The sequence below is a fragment of the Pseudophryne corroboree genome, chromosome 4 (genome assembly GCF_028390025.1).
Source record: "Pseudophryne corroboree isolate aPseCor3 chromosome 4, aPseCor3.hap2, whole genome shotgun sequence".
NCBI classification, from domain to species: Eukaryota; Metazoa; Chordata; class Amphibia; order Anura; family Myobatrachidae; genus Pseudophryne; species Pseudophryne corroboree.
The window spans coordinates 461695461-461721579 of NC_086447.1; the positions used below are offsets into that span (position 1 = coordinate 461695461).

General features: G+C 47.4%; 1 protein-coding gene across 2 annotated transcripts in view; it reads right to left on the bottom strand.

The window, feature by feature from the left end:
• The window catches only part of MMS22L (MMS22 like, DNA repair protein), a 457009-nt gene that overhangs the window by 268152 nt on the left and 162738 nt on the right, over positions 1-26119 (bottom strand). For both annotated transcript variants that reach the window (XM_063917017.1, XM_063917018.1), the window contains 2 exons: positions 23623-23685; positions 22809-22928 (listed from right to left, as the gene is read on the bottom strand). In XM_063917017.1, coding sequence (XP_063773087.1) covers positions 22809-22928; positions 23623-23685 — 183 coding nt within the window. The remainder of the gene's footprint in view (positions 1-22808; positions 22929-23622; positions 23686-26119) is intronic.

Consider the following 26119-nt stretch of genomic DNA (forward strand, 5'->3'; position numbering starts at 1 on the left):
TTTGCGGCTCCGCAGGAGACAGGGCACAATAATAAAAGCTTTAGGATCAGGTGGTGTGCACTGGCTCCTCCCCCTATGACCCTCCTCCAAGCCTCAGTTAGGATACTGTGCCCGGACGAGCGTGCATAATAAGGAAGGATATTGAATCCCGGGTAAGACTCATACCAGCCACACCAATCACACCGTACAACCTGTGATCTGAACCCAGTTAACAGTATGATAACAACGAAGGAGCCTCTGAAAAGATGGCTCACAACAAGAATAACCCGATTTTTGTAACAATAACTATGTACAAGTATTGCAGACAATCCGCACTTGGGATGGGCGCCCAGCATCCACTACGGACTACGAGAAATAGAATTATCGGTAAGTAAATTCTTATTTTCTCTAACGTCCTAAGTGGATGCTGGGGACTCCGTCAGGACCATGGGGATTATACCAAAGCTCCCAAACGGGCGGGAGAGTGCGGATGACTCTGCAGCACCGAATGAGAGAACTCCAGGTCCTCCTCAGTCAGGGTGTGCCCCTGACCAAGTAGCAGCTCGGCAAAGTTGTAAAGCCGAGACCCCTCGGGCAGCCGCCCAAGATGAGCCCACTTCCTTGTGGAATGGGCTTTTACTGATTTTGGCTGTGGCAAGCCTGCCACAGAATGTGCAAGCTGAATTGTACTACAAATCCAGCGAGCAATCGTCTGCTTAGAAGCAGGAACACCCATCTTGTTGGGTGCATACAGGCTAAACAGCGAGTCAGAGTTTCTGACTCCAGTCGTCCTGGAAACATATCTTTTCAGGGCCCTGACAACGTCAAGTAACTTGGTGTCCTCCAAGTCCCTAGTAGCCGCAGGTACCACAATAGGTTGGTTCATGTGAAAAACAGAAAACACCTTAAGGAGAAATTGAGGACGAGTCCTCAATTCTGCCCTGTCAGAATGAAAAATTAAGTAAGGGCTTTTATATGATAAAGCCGCCCATTCTGACACACGCCTGGCTGAAGCCAGGGCTAATAGAATCTTCACCTTCCATGTGAAATATTTTAATTCCACAGTGGTGAGTGGATCAAACCAATGTGACTTTAGGAAACTCAAAACAACATTGAGATCCCAAGGTGCCACTGGGGGCACAAAAGGAGGCTGTATATGCAGTACCCCTTTTACAAACGTCTGAACTTCAGGCACTGAAGCCAGTTCTTTCTGGAAGAAATTCGACAGGGTCGAAATTTGAACCTTAATGGACCCTAATTTTAGGCCCATAGACAGTCCTGTTTTCAGGAAATGTAGGAACGACCCAGTTGGAATTCCTCTGTAGGGACCTTCCTGGCCCCACACCACGCAACATATTTTCGCCAAATGCGGTGAAAATGTTTTTCGGTTACATCCTTCCTGGCTTCGACCAGGGTAGGGATGACTTCATCTGGAATGCCCTTTCAGGATCCGGCGTTCAACTGCCATGCCGTCAAACGCAGCCGCGGTAAGTCTTGGAACAGACAAGGCCCCTGCTGGAGCAGGTCCTTTCTTAAAGGTAGAGGCCACGGTTCTTCCGTGAGCATCTCTTGAAGTTCCGGGTACCAAGTCCTTCTTGACCCATCCGGAACCACGAGTATCGTTCTTACTCATCTCCTTCTTATAATTCTCAGTACTTTTGGTATGAGATGCATAGGAGGGAACACATACCCTGACTGGTACACCCACAGTGTTACCAGAGCGTCCACCGCTATTGCCTGAGGGTCCCTTGACATGGCGCAATATTTGTCTAGTTTTTTGTTCAGGCGGGACGCCAACATGTCCACCTTTGGTTTTTCCCAACGGTTTACAATCATGTGGAAGACTTCCCGCTGAAGTCCCCACTCTCCCGGGTGGAGGTTATGCCTGCTGAGGAAGTCTGCTTCCCAGTTTTCCACTCCCGGAATGAACACTGCTGAGAGTGTTATCACATGATTTTTCGCCCAGCGAAGAATCCTTGCAGTTTCTGCCATTTCCCTCCTGCTTCATGTGCCGCCCTGTCTGTTTACGTGGGCGACTGCCGTGATGTTGTCCCACTGGATCAATACCGGCTGACCTTGAAGCAGAGGTCTTGCTAAGCTTAGAGCCTTGTAAATTGCCCTTAGCTCCAGTATATTTATGTGGAGAGAAGTCTCCAGACTTGATCACACTCCCTGGAAATTTTTTCCTTGTGTGACTGCTCCCCAGCCACTCAGGCTGGCATCCGTGGTCACCAGGACCCAGTCCTGAATGTCGAATCTGCGGCCCTTTCATAGATGAGCACTCTGCAGCCACCGCAGAAGAAAACACCCTTGTCCTTGGAGACAGGGTTATCCGCTGATGCATCTGAAGATGCGATCCGGACCATTTTCCCAGCAGATTCCACTGAAAGGTTCTTGCGTGAAATCTACCGAATGGGATCGCTTTGTAAGAAACCACCATTTTTCACAGGACCCTTGTGCAATGATGCACTGATACTTTTCCTGATTTTAGGAGGTTCCTGACTAGCTCGGATAACTCCCTGGCCTTCTTCTCCGGGAGAAAACATCCTTTTCTGGACTGTGTCCAGAATCATTCCTAGGAACATTAGACGTGTCGTCGGAAAAAGCTGCGATTTTGGAATATTTAGAATCCACTCGTGCTGTCGTAGAACTACTTGAGATAGTGCTACTCCGACCGCCAACTGTTCTCTGGACCTTGCCCTTATCAGGAAAGCGTCCATCTTTCTTTTAGGAAGAATCATCATTTCGGCCATTACCATGGTAAAGACCCGGGGTGCCGTGGACAATCCAAACGGCAGCGTCTGAACTGATAGTGACAGTTCTGTACCACGAACCTGAGATACCCTTGGTGAGAAGGGCAAAATTTGGACATGTAGGTAAGCGTCCCTGATATCCAGTGACACCATATCGTCCTGGTTCGCTATCACTGCTCTGAGTGACTCCATCTTGATTTGAACCCTTGTATGTAATTGTTCAAATCTTTTAGATCTCACCGAGCCGTTTGGCTTCAGTACCACAATATAGTGTGGAATAATACCCCTTCTCTTGTTGTAGGAGGGGTACTTTGATTATCACCTGCTGGGAATACAGCCTGTGAATTTTTTTCCCAATACTGCCTCCCTGTCGGAGGGAGACGTTGGTAAAGCAGACTTCAGGAACTTGTGAGGGGAAGATGTCTCGAATTTCCAATGTACACCTGGGATACTACGTGTAGGATCCAGGAGTCCACTTGCGAGTGAGCCCACTGCAGGCTGAAACTCTTGAGATGACCCCCCACCGCACCTGAGTCCGCTTGTATGGCCCCAGCGTCATGCTGCGGACTTGGCAGAAGCTGTGGAGGACTTCTGTTCCTGGGAATGGGCTGCCTGCTGCAGTCTTCTTCCCTTTCCTCTAACCCTGGGCAGATATGACTGGCCTTTTGCCCGCCTGCCTTTATGGGTACGAAAAGGACTGAGACTGAAAAGACTGTGTCCTTTTCTGCTGAGATGTGACTTGGGGTAACAAAAGTGGATTTTCCAGCTGTTGCCATGGCCACCAGGTCCGATGGACCGCCCCTTTATACGGCAATACTTCCATGTGCCGTCTGGAATCTGCATCACCTGACCACTGTCATGTCTATAAACATCGTCTGGCAGATATGGACATCACATCTACTCTTGATGCCAGAATGCGCATCTCGCATATATAGAAATGCATCCTTAAAATGCTCTATAGTCAATAAAATATTGTTCCTGTCAAGGGTATCAATATTTTCAGTCAGGAAATCCGACCAAGCCCCCCCAGCGCTGCACATCCAGGCTGAGGCGATTGCTGGTCGTAGTATAACACCAGTATGTGTGTATATACTTTTTAGGATATTTTTCAGCTTCCTATCAGCTGGCTCTTTGAGGGCGGCCGTATCTGGAGACGGTAACGCCACTTGTTTTTATAAGCGTGTGAGCGCCTTATCCACTCTAAGGTGTGTTTCCCAACTCGCCCTCACTTCTGGCGGGAAAGGGTATACCTCCAATAATTTTCTATCGGAGGAAACCCACGTATCATCACACACTTTAATTTATCTGATTCAGGAAAAACTACAAGTAGATTATTCCCACCCTACATAATACCCTTATTTGTGGTACTTGTAGTATCAGAAATATGTAACACCTCCTTCATTGCCCTTAACATGTAACGTGTGGCCCTAAAGGAAAATACGTTTGTTTCTTCACCGTCGACACTGAAGTCAGTGTCCGTGTCTGTGTCGACCAACTGAGGTAAATGGGCGTTTTTACAAGCCCCTGACGGTGTCTGAGACGCCTGGACAGGTACTAATTTGTTTGCCGGCCGTCTCATGTCGTCAACCGACCTTGCATCGTGTTGACATTATCACGTAATTCCTAAATAAGCCATCCATTCCGGTGTCGACTCCCTAGAGAGTGACATCACCAATACAGGCAATTTGCTCCGCCTCCTCACCAACATCGTCCTCCTACATGTCGACACACACGTACCGACACACAGCACACACACAGGGAATGCTCTGATAGAGGACAGGACCCCACTAGCCCTTTGGGGAGACAGAGGGAGAGTTTGCCAGCACACACCAAAAACGCTATAATTATACAGGGACAACCCCTTATACAAGTGTTTTCCCTTATAGCATTTTCACATATGTAATCATATCGCCAAATAAGTGCCCCCCCTCTCTGTTTTAACCCTGTTTCTGTAGTGCAGTGCAGGGGAGAGCCTGGGAGCCTTCCTCACAGCAGAGCTGAGCAGGAAAATGGCGCCGTGTGCTGAGGAGAATAGGCCCCGCCCCCTAAAACGGCGGGCTCTTCTCCCGGAGTTTGTGAGATCTGGCAGGGGTTAAATACATCCATATAGCCTCAAGGGCTATATGTGATGTATTTTAGCCATAAAAAAGGTATAATACATTGCTGCCCAGGGCGCCCCCCCCAGCGCCCTGCACCCTCAGTGACCGCTGGTATGAAGTGTGCTGACAACAATGGCGCACAGCTGCAGTGCTGTGCGCTACCTTATGAAGACTGAAAGTCTTCTGCCGCCTGTTTCTGGACCTCTTCAACTTCGGCATCTGCAAGGGGGGTCGGCGGCACGGCTCCGGGACGAACCCCAGGGTGAGACCTGTGTTCCGACTCCCTCTGGAGCTAATGGTGTCCAGTAGCCTAAGAAGCAAATCCATCCTGCACGCAGGTGAGTTTACTTCTCTCCCCTAAGTCCCTCGTAGCAGTGAGCCTGTTGCCAGCAGGACTCACTGAAAATAAAAAACCTAACTTAAACTTTTATTCTAAGCAGCTCAGGAGAGCCACCTAGATTGCACCCTTCTCGGCCGGGCACAAAAATCTAACTGAGGCTTGGAGGAGGGTCATAGGGGGAGGAGCCAGTGCACACCACCTGATCCTAAAGCTTTTATTATTGTGCCCTGTCTCCTGCGGAGCCGCAAAACCCCATGGTCCTGACGGAGTCCCCAGCATCCACTTAGGACGTTAGAGAAACTACAGGTAGTTTTTTCTCACCAAACATAATACCCTTTTTAGTGGTACCTGTGGTATTATCAGAAATGTGTAAAACATTTTTCATTGCCTCAATCATGTAACGTGTGGCCCTACTGGAAGTTACATTTGTCTCCTCGTCGTCGACACTGGAGTCAGTATCCGTGTCGACGTCTGTATCTGCCATCTGAGGTAGCGGGCGTTTTAGAGCCCCTGATGGCCCTTGAGACGCCTGGACAGGCACAAGCTGAGAAGCCGGCTGTCCCATGTCATCAAACTTCTTATGTAAAGAGTTGACACTTTCACGTAATTCCTTCCATAAGCCCATCCACTCAGATGTCGACCCCCTAGGGGGTGACATCTCCACTACAGGCAATTGCTCCGCCTCCACATCATTTTCCTCTTCATACATGTCGACACAGCCGTACCGACACACAGCACACACACCGGGAATGCTCTGAAAGAGGACAGGACCCCACTAGCCCTTTGGGGAGACAGAGGGAGAGTATGCCAGCACACACCAGAGCGCTATATATACACAGGGATATCACTATATAGAGTGTTTTCCCTTATAGCTGCTGTTATCTGTAATACTGCGCATAATTAGTGCCCCCCCTCTCTTTGTTACCCTTTTCTGTAGTGCAGGACTGCAGGGGAGAGTCAGGGAGACGTCCTTCCAACGGAGCTGTGAGGGAAAATGGCGCCAGTGTGCTGAGAGAGATAGCTCCGCCCCCTTTTCGGCGGACTTTTCTCCCGCTTTTTTGTAAAATCTGGCAGGGGTTAATGTACATCCATATAGCCCTGGGGGCTATATGTGATGTATTTTTGCCAGCCAAGGTGTTAATATTGCTGCTCAGGGCGCCCCCCCCCAGCGCCCTGCACCCATCAGTGACCGCAGTGTGAGGTGTGCATGAGGAGCAATGGCGCACAGCTGCAGTGCTGTGCGCTACCTTGATGAAGACTGATGTCTTCTGCCGCCGATTTTCCGGACCTCTTCTTGCTTCTGGCTCTGTAAGGGGGCCGGCGGCGCGGCTCTGGGACCGGACTCCGAGGCTGGGCCTGTGTTCGATCCCTCTGGAGCTAATGGTGTCCAGTAGCCTAAGAAGCCCAAGCTGGCTGCAAGCAGGCAGGTTCGCTTCTTCTCCCCTTAGTCCCTCGATGCAGTGAGCCTGTTGCCAGCAGGTCTCACTGAAAATAAAAAACCTAAAACTAACTTTTTTCTAAGAAGCTCAGGAGAGCCCCCTAGATTGCACCCTGCTCGGTCAAGCACAAAAATCTAACGGAGGCTTGGAGGAGGGTCATAGGGGGAGGAGCCAGTGCACACCAGGTAGTCCTAAAGCTTTCTTTTTGTGCCCAGTCTCCTGCGGAGCCGCTATTCCCCATGGTCCTTACGGAGTTCCCAGCATCCACTAGGACGTCAGAGAAATAGGATTTTGGTACTTACCAGGTAAATCCTTTTCTTTGAATCCATAGGGGGCACTGGAGTACTCTTGGGATATGGACGGCTTAGCAGGAACAAAGGCACTGAATATTTAAATTTAGAACTCTCCACCCCTCCATATCCCCGAGTACCTCAGTGTACTACCTCAGTGGTTTTTACTGAGCCGAACAGGAACTATAGAGAGGTTGACAATGGAGAATTCTTATAACATAACGGACAACAACAAAGTTGACACATAACATTACTGCCAACGAAACAGTTGACACCATAACCGATAGAACTTTATAATTTGAACCAGTCGGTGAAAATGTGTTACCATAAGATCCCCTGAGCTTAATACAACCCAGGTAAAACTGCTCTGGGTGGGCGTCCAGTGCCCCCTATGGATTCAAAGAAAAGGATTTACCTGGTAAGTACCAAAATCCTATTTTCTTTTTCATCCACTAGGGGTCACTGGAGTACTCTTAGGACGTACCAAAGCTTCCCCCGTGGGCGGGAGAGCTGTTTGACACCTGTAACACTAGGCGGCCAAAGCTAGATGCTGATGCCGCAAACGTATCAAACTTGTAAAAGCGCACAAACGTGTGCACTGAAGACCATGTAGCCGCACGGTCCAGCTGTGTCGTAGAAGCTCCACGACCAGCTGGCCATGACGTTCCCACAGAACCTGTGGGATGAGCTATTACTGATGTAGGAGACTGTAACTTAGCCTTAAGGTAAGCCTGACGTATAGTCAGTTTTATCCATCTGGATAAGGTCTGCTGAGAAGCTGGCCAACCCCACTTGGCAGCATCATAGAGAACAAACAACGTATCCGTATTACGAACTGTAGACGTTCGGGACATATAAACGCGTAATGCGCGTACCACATTCAGAATTCTAGAATGTGCTGTCAACACAGGAACCACTATTGGTTGATTGATGTGAAAAGATGACACTAGCTTTGGTAAGAAATTGGAAATCGTCCGAAGTTACGCTCTGTCATCAGGAAACACCAAATACGGTGGCTTGCAAGACAAGGCACCCAAATTTGAAAAACGCCTTGCCGAAGCTAAGGCTAGAAGAAAAAACGTTTTCCAAGTCAGAAACTTAATATCCACTTGCTGTAAGGGTTCAAAATATGAAGACTGTAAGAAATCTGAACCCAAATTCAAGTCCCATAGCGCTGTAGGTGGGATAAATAGAGGCTGTACTCTGAGAACACCCTGCAGAAAAGTGTGTACCGACGGCAATAGAGCCAATCATCTTTGAAAATAAATTGACAACACAGATACCTGCACCTTCAGTGTAGATAAACGCAGTCCTCCATCCAACCCCGTCTGTAAAAATAACAGAATACGGGTAACTTGAAAAATGATGTCGGAAACTTCCGAGCTTCACACCAACCTATATAGGCACGCCAAATTCTGTAATAATGAGCTGCCGTAACCGGCTTCCTAGCTCGTAACATGGTTGGTATAACCGATACTGTAATGCCCTCTCTCTCTTCTTAAGAGGGCGGTTTCAGCAACCACTCCGTCCACCGCAGCCGCGCTAAATAGGAGTAAAAGAACGGCCCCTGTTGTAACGGGTTGGACGTAGTATGCGCGGCCAAGGATCATCTGCGAGTAGTCCTCGGAGATTTGAGAACCAAGCTCTCCGAGACCCATGAGCTATCACTAGTATGACTGTGACGGACTCTCTTATGATCCGTTTTAGCAATGGAGAGAGCAGCGGAAAACGGTGGAATCAAATACACGAGGCTGTACGGCCACGCGATTGTGAGAGCATCCACCGCCACTGCCCTTGGGATCTGTCGTTCTGGACACATACTGGGCGTTTGTAATTGTGGCGAGATGCCATCATGTCCACCTGAGGGTAACCCTACCTGTGGACCAACATGTGAAACACCTCTGGATTTAATGCCCAGTCTCCTGGATGAAAATCCCGACGGCTGAGATCATCTGTCTAACAGATGTCCACTCCCGGAATGAACCCAGACGCCAATATCACCTTGTGGTATTCTGGGCAATTGAGGATTCGAGCTACTTCCTGCATTGCCATGCGGCTTCTCGTTCCTCCCTTGTATGCGACTGCCGTCGCGTTGTCTGACTGCACTTGGAGAGTCTGAGAGCGAAGCATGTAGTGCATTGTAAATTGCACGGAGTTCCAGGACATTTATAGACAGCAATCTGTCGTGATCCGTTTAGAAACCCTGTCGCTGACCATTTTAAACTACAACTCCCCAACCTCTGAGACTCTCGCCCAGAGTAGAGACACCCTCGCCCCCCTGTGGGAAACGCGAGCCGATAGTGTGCGTGGCTTGAGCACTAATTGTACCAGATGGCGTATAATCTGTACTTTCTGGTGTAGTAGGTAAATCGTTGATTTACCGTATCTGTAATCATACCTAGGAATTGAAGTCGTTGAGACGGAATTAGATGCGATTGTTTTTGAACTTGACACTGCAACCGTGGTGTACGTTAGCAGCGCAAGTAGGAGGAGCATCTGTTGAGACGGAACTCTTATGAGCAGATCGTCTAAGTATGGAACGATTGTCACTGCCAGGGATCTGAGATGAGCTATCATCACACACATCACTTTGGTGAATACCCGAGGCGCTGACAAGAGGCCAAACGGTAGAACCTGAAACGGTTAATGGTAGTGGCGTATTGCAAAACGCAAGAACCTGTGATGAGGTGACCAAACCGGAATGGGTAAATACGCATCCTGGAGATCAAGCGCAATCATGCAATTTTGTGGCTCCAAATATGCAAATACTAACTGCAGAAAATCCATTTTCAATCTGTAGTAAGTGACTTGCTGATTGAGACTGCGACGGAGCCCTCCGGTTTCGGTACCACAAACAGACGGGAATAATAACCCTACTTTGTTGGTGTACCAGACCTGGAAATAAAAACTGCTGAAACCAGCAGAGACTGAATGGCAACGTGCCAAAACGCCTTATTTCGTCCGACAGAGGCAGTCTTGTCTTTTAACCCTAAATAGCGGATACATCCATGAGTGGATGGCTGGAAACCCGGCAAATGTAACGTGTAAAGGCGCGCTTCCACAATTGGAAATTCGAGATGGGCTGAGAGCCCGTCAAGCCACTGGCTTGTTGTGACTTTAGCGCCCTGGCGTTACAAGGCGTGACTGTTTTTGTACCACCGCCTTGAAAAGACTGAAGTCTAAAGGCTTTAAACGCCGGACCAGAGTATTTCTGATATCGGAGAAGGCAATTTTGTCAAATTTAGGACCAAACAACTTCTGGCCTTGTAGTGCTGAAACTAGCGACGATGAAAAACGAGAAGCAAGGTAACCGGCGGCAGCAGACGCTGTACCGAGATACTCAGCAGCTTCTCATTAACGATAAGTATAACGTGATCGTCATTGTTTCCATACACAGAGCGCCCTAGTCACCCAAATGTATCTTGGATCTTTATAAGGTTTGACACAGACGAATTCACCAAAGGCGGATTCTCCAATTTAGATGTCACTGTGTGGAAACGGGTAAATAGTCTTAAATCTTAGTAAGATATCCTAAATAAGAAACCTATTGAAGATCTGTCGTTTAGTAAATACGACGGATTAGATGTTAGAGGCTCCTTATTCTCTGTAAATTTAGATGTTAGAGGCTCCTTATTCTCTGTAAATTTCAGAGACTGACTCACTGGTCATTAGCAATGTATGGTTGTCAAAACCCGCCCTATCTGACTGTCTAATGTGCCCTCCTCACTCGTATTTAGCGCTGTGAGGCTTGACATAGAATTGTCAGGTCTGCCACATAGAAGAAATGTGTAAATTATAAGATCAGTTAAATTAACACCCTCCGTAAAAGCTGGCGGAGTAACTTTTGAGACTCTGATCTTACCGCTCCTGTCGAGCAGAGTCAATTTGAATTGCCAATGCTAACATAGGATCTGGGAATGAACCGGCTTCCTGAAAACCTACAAAACATAGTGAACATGTGGTAGATTTATGTCCAGACATTGTTTAAAAGCATTTTTAGTCTGTGCTGGAGCCTTACTCCTTATGCAGACAGACAACACAATAGCCAAAGGACAGACACTTGCACGACTCAGTAAAATTATTATCTTAAGGTGTGTAATATATATCTATCTATTTATGGCCGAAATGCAGTTCACATGGGCAGCCTATGTGAAACCTGAACCAAAATTCCCACTAACACCCCTGCGCCTCCCGTGGCGTAGAGATGTAGGGCAGGAATGTTCTGGAATTACAAACTGGAAGAAACAGGAAGCATGGTTAAAATGGCCCCCATGCCATGCTGACACTGATAATCACAGGACAAGTTACAATTGCTTCAGTGTTAATATAGGCTCAATAGCCTATTATACAGTGATAATCACAGGCAGACCACAATACATGCTCTAGTGTTAATATAGGCTCAATAGCCTATTATACAGTGATAATCACAGGCAGACCACAATACATGCTGTAGTGTTAATATAGGCTCAATAGCCTATTATACAGTGAAAATCACAGGCAGTTTACAATACATGCCTCCAGTGTTAATATAGGCTCAATAGCCTATTATACAGTGAAAATCACAGGCAGTTTACAATACATGCCTCCAGTGTTAATATAGGCTCAATAGCCTATTATACAGTGATAATCACAGGCAGGCCACCATACATGCTGTAGTATTAATATAGGCTCAATAGTCTATCACCCAGTGAAAATCACAGGCTACAATACATCCAATATTAATATAGGCTCAATAGCCTATCATACATTAACTCTGCCTGCTGTTTATATAGGTATGGCAGCCTTTACATACCCTTGCCGCTGTAATCAGCCAGATTACACCCCCCCCCCCCCCCCTTCCCCCTGTACTCCCTGTAACGCTGTGTCTCAGCGGGGAGCCCGGGAAGGCTTTGCAGGGAGGCGAGGGACATGCTGAGCAGCGGAGGTCGGCTGCCCGGAGCGGCGCGGTTCTCACCCTCTCAGCGCTGGCACCATACAGCATTGACGGAGCGTCCTGGACGGTGTTGGGCGGACGGACGGAGCGGCTGGGGCGGCCGGACGGAGCGGCTGGTGCGGGCGGCTGTATGAGCGGCGTATTACAACACTGACCCACACAGCGGGGCGGCAGCCTGCGCTGACCGCCCCGTTTCCCCAGCCTACCTTGTTGTAGGGAGGCTGCGACGGCTCTGTAATCTTCCGGTCATGGCTGAGACGGGGCTTCTATTTGTAAGCTCCGTTCAGCTCTCCAGGTCATGGCTGCGACGGGGCTTCTATGTGTAAGCTCCGTCCAGCTGTTGCAGGAGCAGTGGGCTGCCTGTGGCTGTGAGGGTGCTCTTTGTGAGGACCGACACGCCATGCGCTGTCCGTGCAGCGGCACTATCCCGGACCCATGTTTTTCCAGAAACTGGGAAGGGATGTGCTATAGTAAAAAGTAAAAATGAAAAATTAATAAAATCTTCCACAAAGTGTGGGAACTTCCCACAAGCCTTGTTAGTGCTGTGAGCACAGAAAAAACACTGAGGTAGTACACTGAGGTACTCGGGGATATGGAGGGGTGGAGAGTTCTACATTTAAATATTCAGTGCCTTTGTTCCTGCTAAGCCGTCCATATCCCAAGAGTACTCCAGTGACCCCTAGTGGATGAAAAAGAAAACAGACCTGTGCCCATGCCCTGGTGGTCTAGTGGGGTCACCGTACTGCCACAGTGTCCACGCCAGCACGCACGGCCCGCCTCACACCGGCTGTGCGGGATCGCGATTTACAGCGGGTCCCACCGGGGGGGACCCACTTACCTCCTACCTAACTGCGGCTACGCAATCCAGAAGAACAGCGGTTGTGTGTGTGTGACTGGAAGAAAACCGAAGCCTACGCTGTAGGTACCCGGCAACCAGGGCGCGGGAGTGTACAGCGCCACTGGGGGAGGTGATGCAGCTGCAGCAGGAGATGTCTGACTGACATCTAACACAGTCAGTGTCTCTGCTGCAACCCTTGAAGTTTTCATTTTTCTTTAAAAGCTTCTTCTCAGGGCTGCAGGAGCAGCCCCCTGTTGTGTGCCTGCTTACTGCATGGCACCAACTACAAAACTGAACTCCTGTGCACAGAGGCGGGGTTATAGAGGAGGCGGAGCTATGCATTCTGGGAAGAAGGTCAAAGCTTTGAGCCTGTTGGTGCCTCGGATCAAGATACTACTCTACACCCCAATGTCACTCCCTGTAGAGCCCAGTGTACCCCGCAGCAGAAATAGTTTTAACCACCTTCTGCTGTTTAGACTTATCAGTTTTCTTTGCCACAGTAGTGGAATCCTCCTCTTTGAAGGATATGCTATTAGCATCCACTAAGGCAGGGACATCAATCTGCAAGGAAGAATTATCATCAGTACACAGGATTCAGTGTCTGACAGGACCGTATGCTTCCCCACCTCTTCAGATGAGAAATCAGCGAGGATTTTGGAATGTGAGGAGGAAGCCGCACCGCTTAGAGGACCCAGAGACACGAGAGTGACCTGGTGTAGGTTTCTGTCTAACCAAATACTGATATATTGCTGCAGTTGGTTAGACAATTTTTCCGTCCAAGGCGGATTAACCAAATGGACAATATGAGGTACATGACATTTTATCAAAGATAATGTTTTTATGCATTATTTAAATAATTTGAAACAATTTGCACAGATACGAGATTTATCATTTTTACTTATTTCATGCTTATATGTCCTATTTAAAATCACCACTAGAGGGTGGTCACATTTGTATTTAATTAATTTATAATGTCACACAAAAAAACTTTTAAATTAGCATGTATTGATGTAAGACACTATGGAAATATGTATGTAATTGTTTAAATTATGTTTTTCACAGAACACTGTATGGATAATTTTTGCCCTGACTTGTGCCCACAGGACTCCAGCAGCGGGACCCTGCAAACGTCACTTTCGGTCTGACATCAGCGCCGATAGCGGAAGTAACTATACAGATGCCGGGTGGACGGACCGGAGCCTGAGAGGAGAGTCCAATGGAGTTGTAAGTATAAATATTTGCACTTTGTCACTTAATGTTTATCCTGATGATGGGGTCACGCACCCCGAAACGTTGATTTAATAAACACATTTTGCTCAACTAAGAATAAGTCTTGGAGCTCCACCTATCATCACATATATATATATATATATATATATATATACACACATACACACACATACATATACACACACGTTATGGTGAGAACTTACTGTTTATAACGGTATTTCTCCTAAGTCCACAGGATAACAATGGGATATGATGGAGCGTCAGCGGATTGGCACCAATCGATCAAAGCTTTCTGGCCTCCCAGGATGCAACGGGCCCATCCATATATCTCCGCCCACTGGCTCAGGCAAATCAGTTGTCTTCCAAAGCACAAGGCAGGAGCATCATGTAGAGAATAACACACATGCACACCCTTCCGTACAAGGAGGAAGAGATTAGTGAGTAAAAGGATCCTCAAATCAGGTGTGTCAGGGTGGGCTCCCTGTGGAACCTGTGGACTTAGCAGAAATACTGTTATCAACGGTAAGTTCTTACCATAACGTATATTTCTCCGTCAGGTTCCACAGGGTAATAATGGCATTTCCCAAAGCAGTTTAGAGGTGGGGACGCTCCTGATGTACAGGAGAATCCTTCGCCAGAATTCAGCAATGTGAGAGGCAAAGGTATTCAAGGCATAATGTCTAATGAATGTGTATACGGAAAACCATATGGCTGCCTTACATACCTGTTCTGTTTAAGCACCACATTGTGCTGCCCAAAAGGACCTACCTTACAAGTAGAATGAACAGAAACATTAGCCATAATAGGTAGATCAGCTTAGAGAATATGCTTCTAAAAATAAGAATTTACTTACCGATAATTCTATTTCTCGGAGTCCGTAGTGGATGCTGGGGTTCCTGAAAGGACCATGGGGAATAGCGGCTCCGCAGGAGACAGGGCACAAAAAGTAAAGCTTTCCGATCAGGTGGTGTGCACTGGCTCCTCCCCCTATGACCCTCCTCCAGACTCCAGTTAGGTACTGTGCCCGGACGAGCGTACACAATAAGGGAGGAATTTTGAATCCCGGGTAAGACTCATACCAGCCACACCAATCACACTGTACAACCTGTGATCTGAACCCAGTTAACAGTATGATAACAGCGGAGCCTCTGAAAAGATGGCTCACAACAACAATAACCCGATTTAGTTAGCAATAACTATGTACAAGTATTGCAGATAATCCGCACTTGGGATGGGCGCCCAGCATCCACTACGGACTCCGAGAAATAGAATTATCGGTAAGTAAATTCTTATTTTCTCTATCGTCCTAGTGGATGCTGGGGTTCCTGAAAGGACCATGGGGATTATACCAAAGCTCCCAAACGGGCGGGAGAGTGCGGATGACTCTGCAGCACCGAATGAGAGAACTCCAGGTCCTCTTTTGCCAGGGTATCAAATTTGTAGAATTTTACAAACGTGTTCTCCCCCGACCACGTAGCTGCTCGGCAAAGTTGTAATGCCGAGACCCCTCGGGCAGCCGCCCAAGATGAGCCCACCTTCCTTGTGGAATGGGCCTTAACAGATTTAGACTGTGGCAGGCCTGCCACAGAATGTGCAAGTTGAATTGTGCTACCAATCCCACGAGCAATCGACTGCTTAGAAGCAGAAGCACCCAGCATTGTTGGGTGCATACAGGATAAACAGCAAGTCAGATTTCCTGACTCCAGCCAACCTGGAAACTATATTTTCAGGGCCCTGATAACATCCAGCAACTTGGAGTCCTCCAAGTCCCTAGTAGCCGCAGGTACCACAATAAGCTGGTTCAGGTGAAACGCTGACACCACCTTAAGGAGAAACTGGGGACGAGTCCGCAGCTTTGCTCTGTCCGAATGGACAATCAGATATGGCTTTGTGAGATAAAGCCGCCAATTCTGACACTCGCCTGGCCGAGGCCAGGCCCAACAGCATGGTCATTTTCCATGTGAGATATATCAAATCCACAGATTTGAGTTGTTTAAACCAATGTGATTTTTTAGGAATCCCAAAACTACGTTGAGATCGCCCAGTGCCACTGGAGACATCAAAGGGGCTGTATATGCAGTACTCCCTTAACAACTTCTGGACTTCAGGAACTGAAGCCAATTTCTTTCTGGAAGAAAATCAACAGGCCGAAATTTGAACCTTAATGGACCCAATTTGAGACCCATAGACACTCCTGTTTGCAGGAAATGTAGAAATTAACCTAGTTGAAATTCTTCCGTGGAGCCTTCCTGGACTCACACCCTGGCACATATTTTCACCTAAGTGGTGATAATGTTGTGCGGTCACCTCCTTCCTGGCTCTGACCAGGGTAGGGATGACCTCTTCCGGAATGCCTCTTTCCCTTAGGATCCGGCGTTCACCCGCCTTGGCGTCAACGCAGCTGCGGTAAGTCCCGGAACAGACACGGTTCTTGCCGAATCAAGACCCTTCTTAGTATCTCTTGAAGTTCCGGGAACCAAGTCCTTCTTGGCCAAACCGGAGCCACGAGTATAGTTCTTACTCCTCTCCTTCCTATCATTTTCAATACATTGGGTATGAAAAGCAGAGGATGGAACACATACACCGACTGGTACACCGACGGTGTTACCAGAGCGTCCCAGCTATTGCCTGAGTGTCTCTTGACCTGGCGCTTCAGGTGGGACGCCATCATAACCACCTTTGGTCTTTCCCAACGGTTTACAATCATGTGGAAACTTCCAGATTAAGTTTCCACTTTTCCGGGTGGAATTCATTTATGCTGAGGAAATCTTCCCAGTTGCCCACTCCCGGAATGAACACTGCCGACAGTGTTATCACATGATTTTCCGCCCAGCGAAGAATCCTTGCTGTCATTGCCCTCCTGCTTCTTGTGTCGCCCCGTCTGATAACGTGGGCGACCGCCATGATGATGTCCTACTGGATCAGCACCGGTTGACTTTGAAGCAGGAGTCTTCCTAGGCTCAGAGCATTGTAAATTGCCCTTAGCTCCAGTATATTCATGTGGAGAGAAGTCTCCAGACTTGACCACACTTCCTTGGAAATTTTTTCCCTGTGTGACTACTCCCCAGCCTCTCAGGCTGGTATCCGTGGTCCCCAGAACACAGTCCTGAATGCTGAGTGTGCTGCCCTCTAAAAGATGAGCACTCTGCAGCCCCCACAGAAGAGACACCCTTGTCCTTGGAGACAGGATTATCCGCTGATGCATCTGAAAATGCGATCCGGACCATTCGTCCAGCAAATCCCCTGAGATCTGCCGAATGGAATCGCTTCGTAAGACTATGCCCAGAATCATTCCTAGGAACAGCAGACGTATCGTCGGAAAACAGCTGCGATTCTTGGAATATTTAGAATCCAGTCGTGCTGTCGTAGAACTACTTTAGATAGTGCTCTTCCGACCTCCAACTGTTCTCTGGAACTTGCCCTTTTCAGGATATCGTCCAAGTAAGGGAAAATTTAGATGCCTTTTTTCTTTGAAGAAACATCTTTTCGGCCATTACCTTGGTAAAAGGCCCGGGGTGCCGTGGATAATTCAAACGGCATCGTCTGAAACTGATATTGACAGTTCTGTACCACGAACCAGAGGTACCCTTGTTGAGAAGGGCAAATTTGGACATGGAGGTAATCCTTGATGTCCAGGGACACCATATAGTCCCCTTTTTTCCGGTTCGCTATCACTGCTCTGAGTGACTCCATCTCGATTTGAACCTTTTATGTAAGTGTTCAAAGATTTCAGTTTAGACTATGTCTCACCAAGCCGTCTGGCGTCAGTACCACAATATAGTGTGGAAAAATAATACCCTTTTCCTTGTTGTAGGAGGGGTACTTTGATTTATCACCTGCTGGATATACAGCTTGTGAATTGTTTCCAATGCTGCCTCCCTGTCGGAGGGAGCCGTTGGTAAAGCAGACTTCAGAAACCTGCGAGGAGAAGATGTCTCGACTCTCCAATCTGTACCCCTGGGATAATACTTGTACTATCTAGGGGTCAACCTGCGAGTGATCCCACTGCGCGCTGAGACTCTTGAGACTACCCCCCCACCTTGAGTCCGCTTGCATGGCCCCAGCGTCATGCTGAGGACTTGGCAGACGCGGTGGAGGGCTTCTTTTCCTGGGAAGGGGCTGCCTGCTGCAGTCTACTTCCCTTACCTCTATGTCTGGGCAGATATGACTGGCCTTTTGCCTGCATGCCCTCATGGGAAAGGAAGGATTGAGGCTGAAAAGACGGTGTCTTTTTCAGCTGAGATGTAACTTGGGGTAAAAAGGTTGGATTTCCCAGCTGTTGCCGTGGTCCCCAGGTCCGATGGACCGACCCCAACTAACTCCTTCCCTTTATACGGCAATACTTCCATGTGCCGTATGGGATCTGTATCACCTGACCACTGTCGTGTCCATGACATCTTCTGGGTGATATGGACAACGTACTTATCTTGATGCCAGAGAGCAAATATCCCTCTGTGCATCTCACGTACATATATATAGAATGCATCCTATTAAATGCTCTATATGAATAAAATATTTTCAGTCAGGGAATCCGACCAAGCCAACCCAGCACTGCATCTCCAGGCTGATGGCGATCGCTGGTCGCAGTATAACCACCGTATGTGTGTATATACTTTTTAGGATATCTTTCCAGCTTCCTATCAGCTGGCTCCTTGAGGGCGGCCGTATCTGGAGACGGTAACGCCACTTGATAAGCGTGTGAGCGCCTTATCACCCTAAGGGGTGTTTCCCAACGCGCCCTAATTTCTGGCGGGAAAGGGTATAACGCCAATATTTGCTATCGGGGTAACCCCACGCATCATCACACACTTCATTTTATTTTATCTGATTCAGGAAAAACTACAGGTAGTTTTTTCACTCCCACATAATACCCTTTTTTGTGGTACTTGTAGTATCAGAAATATGCAACACCTCCTTCATTGCCCTTAACGTGTGGCCCTAATGAGAAATACGTTTGTTTATTCACCGTCGACACTGGATTCAGTGTCCGTGTCTGTGTCGACCGACTGAGGTAAATGGGCGTTTTTAACGCCCCTGACGGTGTTTCTGAGACGCCTGGACCGGTACTAATAGTTTGTCGGCCGTCTCACGTCGTCAACCGACCTTGCAGCGTGTTGACATTCTCACGTAATTCCCTAAATAAGCCATCCATTCCGGTGTCGACTCCCTAGAGAGTGACATCACCATTACAGGCAATTTCTCCGCCTCCTCACCAACATCGTCCTCATACATGTCGACACACACGTACCGACACACAGCACACACACCGGGAATGCTCTGACAGAGGACAGGACCCACACTAGCCCTTTGGGGAGACAGAGGGAGAGTTTGCCAGCACACACCAAAACGCTATAATTATATAGGGACAACCTTATATAAGTGTTTTCCCTTATAGCATCTTTATATATATCTCAATATCGCCAAAATCAGTGCCCCCCCTCTCTGTTTTAACCCTGTTTCTGTAGTGCAGTGCAGGGGAGAGCCTGGGAGCCTTCTCTCCAGGCTTTCTGTGAGAGAAAATGGCGCTGTGTGCTGAGGAGATAGGCCCCGCCCCTTTTTCGGCGGGCTCGTCTCCCGCTATTTAGTGAATCTTGGCAGGGGTTAAATATCTCCATATAGCCTCTGGGGGCTATATGTGAGGTATTTTTCGCCAAAAAAGGTTTTCATTTGCCTCCCAGGGCGCCCCCCTCCCAGCGCCCTGCACCCTCAGTGACTGCCGTGTGAAGTGTGCTGAGAGGAAAATGGCGCACAGCTGCAGTGCTGTGCGCTACCTTTAGAAGACTGCAGGAGTCTTCAGCCGCCGATTCTGGACCTCTTCTTACTTCAGCATCTGCAAGGGGGCCGGCGGCGCGGCTCCGGTGACCATCCAGGCTGTACCTGTGATCGTCCCTCTGGAGCTGATGTCCAGTAGCCAAGAAGCCAATCCATCCTGCACGCAGGTGAGTTCACTCCTTCTCCCCTAAGTCCCTCGTTGCAGTGATCCTGTTGCCAGCAGGACTCACTGTAAAATAAAAAACCTAAGCTAAACTTTCTCTAAGCAGCTCTTTAGGAGAGCCACCTAGATTGCACCCTTCTCGGCCGGGCACAAAAATCTAACTGGAGTCTGGAGGAGGGTCATAGGGGGAGGAGCCAGTGCACACCACCTGATCGGAAAGCTTTACTTTTTGTGCCCTGTCTCCTGCGGAGCCGCTATTCCCCATGGTCCTTTCAGGAACCCCAGCATCCACTAGGACGATAGAGAAATAGTCATCTGAAGCTATCTTTGCCAGCATCTGTTTACCAGTAGGCCATCCTCTCTTGTGAAAACCATAGAGAAAAAGAGAATCTGCTTTTCTGATGGCACTAGTACAATTGCACGGATCACGTTCAGCGATGCATCTTCCGCAGAAGGGGCCGGAACCTGAAAGGCCAGGACAACCCTTTCTTCGTTAAGGTGGAACTTAGTCATCACCTTGGGTAGATACCCAGATTTAGCTCTGAGAACTGGTTTATCTGGCTAAGAACCTCAGAAATGGGGAACAATATGACAATGCTCCCCAAGTCTGATATTCCTCTAGCTGACTCCGTAATCAGTAGAAAAATAATTTATGATCCATTTTAATAAATGGTTCAAAATAGGCAACTTGTTGGGCTTTGAGGACTAACACAAGTCCCACGGCACTGCAGGAGAAACAACCAGAAGCTGAATGTGCAGCATACCCTGGTAAAACAGTACGCACGTCCTGTAAGTTGGTCATTTACTTTTGGAACCCTACAGTTAATGCCGACCTTTGCTCTTTCAAGGAAGCCGCCTTCAAACCCTTATCCATTCGTGCTTAAAAGAATGTTAAGACCCCAGAACTATGAAAGATTTAGGGTCCAACCTTCTTTCACTGCACCCATGAATATAGGCTTGCCATATTTGGTGATAAAGGCGAGCTAAGGAAGATTTCCTTGCTCTGAACACTGTTTGAATCACCTGTTGAAAATATCCTCGACTTCAGGATAGAGGCTTCAAAGGCCACGCTGTTCAAACGTCTGTGATAACCAGGACCCTGCATTAATAGGTCTGGACATTGAGGGAGCAAAAGTAGAGCATACATTGCCATTTTCTGCTGGTCTTCCTGTTTTAACTCTCACCACCCTGGGTAAGAGGGCAATTACAGGAAAACCCATCCGCCAGACGATGGTCCCATCTCACCGATAAGGCATCTACAAAGATCGCCATGGGATCCTTTGTTCTTGATCTGTATGTGAGCACTTTGTTGTTCAACCAAGACGCTATGAGATATATCTCTGGCAAGCACCTCTTGCTTACTAGAGTCCGGAAGATCTCTGGGTGTATAGCCCATTCACTTCCCTGACTGGTGTCTCGATTTGAGAAGTCCGCTTCCCCGTTTAGGATTACCGGAATGAGAACGGCGGACAAGGTTGGATGATGACGTTCTGCCCACTTACCTTATGTGACTTACCTTATTCATCACTCTTCTGCTGAGAATTCCTCCCTGATGTTGAGGTACACTACTGCCGTCGCATTGTCCCATGCCTACACCGGTGCTCTGTATATGGCCCGAGGTTCCAACATTTATCGGTAGACCCCTTTCTTCTTTGGGAACACAATCTTCCTGACACTGATCCCCAGTCCGCATCCAAGTTGTCTACTCCCAGAATGAAGATTGCTGACAGCGCCAGCGCGTGCCTTTCTGCCCAGTTGGTGCCTTTCTGATAGCTGGAGTTGCGTGGAGGCACAGCTCTCCCTGTCAGCATCTCTGTACTGGATCTGCAGGCAGGAAAATGGCGCTGAACGCTGATGGGTCCGCTCTGAGGAGAAGCTCCGCCCCTTTAACATGGCGCTGCTTCCCGCTCTTCACATCTTTATACTGGCCTGAGGAATTATGCTGGCAGCGTTACCGAGGTCCCCGACAGCCTTGGTGACCAGTGTAGGGTATAGGCGCTGGCTCAGGGCGCCCCTCATAGCGCCGCACTGTGTACCGCTGAGCCACCCTGTTCACACCGGCTCCCTGCTTGCTGTGGGGGCCGGTGACTCACTCGCCACCGGAATCTTCTGGCTCAGTTAGGGGGTGGCGGCATGCTGCGGGAGTGAGCGGTCGCCTGAGGCGATTAACGATCATCACCCTCAGGAGCTCAGTGTCCTGTCAGTGGAGATAGTGGCCATTAACCTCTCAGGGTTGGACACTACCCCCCGCCTAAGTCCCACAAAGCGGGGGGCCAGTTGCCAGCAGCCTCCCCGTGCATAACTCTAATAAAAACAACAAAACTTGAAAAACTCCTATGGAGCTCCCCTAGCTGTGACCGGCTCCTCCGGGCACATTTTCTAAACTGAGTCTGGTAGGAGGGGCATAGAGGGAGGAGCTAGTCCACACTGGTTAACTCTTAAAGTGCCAGTGGCTCCTAGTGGACCCGTCTATACCCCATGGTACTAATGTGGACCCCAGCATCCTCTAGGACGTAAGAGAAATGTAGATTTCAAAAGGTTATTTGTGATAAAAGTAACAAAACTATAGAACTACCATATTAGTTTACTGGTACACATTGGTGTGCTGGAGGATATTTTGTTATCTCTTTATAGATACTGCACCCTTTCTGACAGTTGCTGTGAACTTAAAATCTGACTGAGCGATTTCCAATTTGTACAGTAGTCTGAGAAGCATGTGTCAGATGTGTTTTATCTGGGAAAGTTGACTGAAACAAAGGAATAGAACTATAGGCCTCTTATTGTTTAGTGTCAGGTCTATTAGCAGGAGCAGATTGCTTGGTAGGTGGTTATAGATTTCCAAGGTATACACTGAGATTTATACATTTTACGTCAAAGTAGAAACGTTTTTTTTTTTTACTCACAGCAGTGTGCAGGAGGATTTTTTTTTTTCCTTCACCACTTTTTGCCCAAAATTTTTATCTGCTTCTTACCAGATTCTTGCTGTAATATTCCCACAGTATGGTAGCTACTGTAAGGTTTGGTTCCCAAATGTTACACAAGGACAAGCAGCACTGTAGATGCATCCGGAGTTGATCTTCTAGGACTCCATTCTTTAATAAAATAAAGATGTAATATTATAGATTTGAAATTAGAAACTCACAATGAAACACTGTACTTATGTGGAGAAATATACAGGGAAAGGGGTCTTTTATTTAGACACTCATTAGCTAGAAAGTTTCGGAAAATCAGAAATTGATTTACGTATTGGTAAAAATGTCTGTTGCTCGTTTACAAGGTCATACAGAGAAGATATGATCAGAGTCTCCGCTCACAGTCTAAGTGAGGATCACTGCTACTGTGAGGGTAAAATGGGGGGGGGGGGGGAATTGACTGGTATTTAATTTTAGGCATACTGACCCAAATCCTAGCAAAAAAAAAAAAAACAAAAGAAATTAATTATCCCATAAACCCAGACCTCAGGTACTCTGGATTATAGATCCCATTATGTATATTAAAAATGGAGATTTGTTGGCTTGAAAATATGTGCTTTTAGTGTAGGTGCAGATCTAAAAGCGATTGTTTGGGGGGAAGGTAATACTAATAGACCTGTTGAAGGCACAAGTACTGTAAGAGGTATGAGAGTGTATATGAAGAGAGAAGCAAAACAAAGATCACTAAGTAAACAAAAAAGTTTCTGGAGAACGCAAGGAATAATTTCTGGAAATGGTAGAGCACAGAAGTGAAGTCATTCACAAGGTGCACAAAAATAGTGCACACATTCTTTAAGACAAACAGATGTTATACCTGCACATCACTTGATTTCTTTAAAATCTCTTCCACAAAATTCCAGTTTGAATTTATTTCATTCTGTCAGGGAATAAAAAAAAGAAAAAAGAAATAAAACCAATCAGGAAATATAACAGAAGTATGATTACATTTTTCTCAGAAGATCATCTCAAAGAATGGGGGGGATGTTGCATTGAGAGGGGGAATGCTCTCTTCCCCCTATTGTGTCTAACCTCACAGATTGTGAGCTCATGTATAAATATAACAGTACAGGTGTCCTCATGCAAAAGGAACAGGCGGCACTCCTCCGGACTTATAAAAAAGAAAGCTTGTTGCCTTTATTCCAATGTTTCAGGACCCACTGGTCTTTTCAGCAGGTTTTGCACAGAGTACCGCCTGTTCCTTTTGCATGAGGACACCTGTACTGTTATATTTATACATGAGCTCACAATCTGTGTTGTATCTTCGTTTAGGAAGGCACCCCGGCTGCTTTATTTACCATCCTGGAGTGCCCTTTGAGAGAGAAAGAGAAAGAGAGAGAGTGTATATATACACATATATATATATATATATATATATATATATATATATATATATATATATATATATATATATAAAAAATAAGATTTAACTTACCGGTAAATCTATTTCTCGTAGTCCGTAGTGGATGCTGGGGACTCCGTAAGGACCATGGGGAATAGACGGGCTCCGCAGGAGACATGGGCACTTTAAGAAAGAATTTAGATTCTGGTGTGCTCTGGCTCCTCCCTCTATGTCCCTCCTCCAGACATCAGTTAGAGAAACTGTGCCCGGAAGAGCTGACAGTACAAGGAAAGGATTTTGGTAATCCAGGGCAAGATACATACCAGCCACACCAATCACACCGTATAACTTGTGATAAACTTACCCAGTCAACAGTATGAACAACAGAGCATCAGTAAAACCCTGATGCAACTATAACATAACCCTTATTGCAGCAATAACTATATACAAGTATTGCAGAAGAAGTCCGCACTTGGGACGGGCGCCCAGCATCCACTACGGACTACGAGAAATAGATTTACCAGTAAGTAAAAATAAGAATTTACTTACCGATAATTCTATTTCTCATAGTCCGTAGTGGATGCTGGGAACTCCGTAAGGACCATGGGGAATAGCGGCTCCGCAGGAGACTGGGCACAAAAAGTAAAAGCTTTAGACTAGCTGGTGTGCACTGGCTCCTCCCCCTATGACCCTCCTCCAAGCCTCAGTTAAGATACTGTGCCCGGACGAGCGTACATAATAAGGAAGGATCTTGAATCCCGGGTAAGACTCATACCAGCCACACCAATCACACCGTACAACTCGTGATCTGAACCCAGTTAACAGTATGATAACCGGAGGAGCCTCTGAAAAGATGGCTTCCAACAATAAACAACCCGATTTGTTTGTAACAATAACTATATACAAGTATTGCAGACAATCCGCACTTGGGATGGGCGCCCAGCATCCACTACGGACTATGAGAAATAGAATTATCGGTAAGTAAATTCTTATTTTCTCTGACGTCCTAGTGGATGCTGGGAACTCCGTAAGGACCATGGGGATTATACCAAAGCTCCCAAACGGGCGGGAGAGTGCGGATGACTCTGCAGCACCGAATGAGAGAACTCCAGGTCCTCCTCAGCCATGGTATCAAATTTGTAGAATTTAGCAAACGTGTTTGCCCCTGACCAAGTAGCTGCTCGGCAAAGTTGTAAAGCCGAGACCCCTCGGGCAGCCGCCCAAGATGAGCCCACCTTCCTTGTGGAATGGGCTTTTACAGATTTTGGCTGTGGCAGGCCTGCCACAGAATGTGCAAGTTGAATTGTACTACAAATCCAACGAGCAATCGTCTGCTTAGAAGCAGGAGCACCCAGCTTGTTGGGTGCATACAGTATAAAGAGCGAGTCAGATTTTCTGACTCCAGCCGTCCTGGAAACATATATTTTCAGGGCCCTGACTACGTCCAGCAACTTGGAGTCCTCCAAGTCCCTAGTAGCCACAGGTACCACAATAGGTTGATTCATGTGAAACGCTGAAACCACCTTAGGGAGAAATGAAATATCAGGTAAGGGCTTTTATAGGATAAAGCCGCCAATTCTGATACGCGCCTGGCTGAAGCCAGGGCCAACAGCATTACCACTTTCCATGTGAGATATTTCAAATCCTGTGGCAAGTGGTTCAAACCAATGTGATTTTAGGAACCCTAAAACTACATTGAGATCCCAAGGTGCCACTGGAGGCACAAAAGGAGGCTGTATATGCAGTACCCCTTTGACAAACGTCTGAACTTCAGGCACTGAAGCCAGTTCTTTCTGGAAGAAGATCGACAGGGCCGAAATTTGAACCTTAATGGATCCTAATTTTAGGCCCATAGACAATCCTGCTTGCAGGAAATGTAGGAAACGACCCAGTTGAAATTCCTCCGTAGGGGCCTTCTTGGCCTCACACCACGCAACATATTTTCGCCAAATGCGATGATAATGTTTTGCAG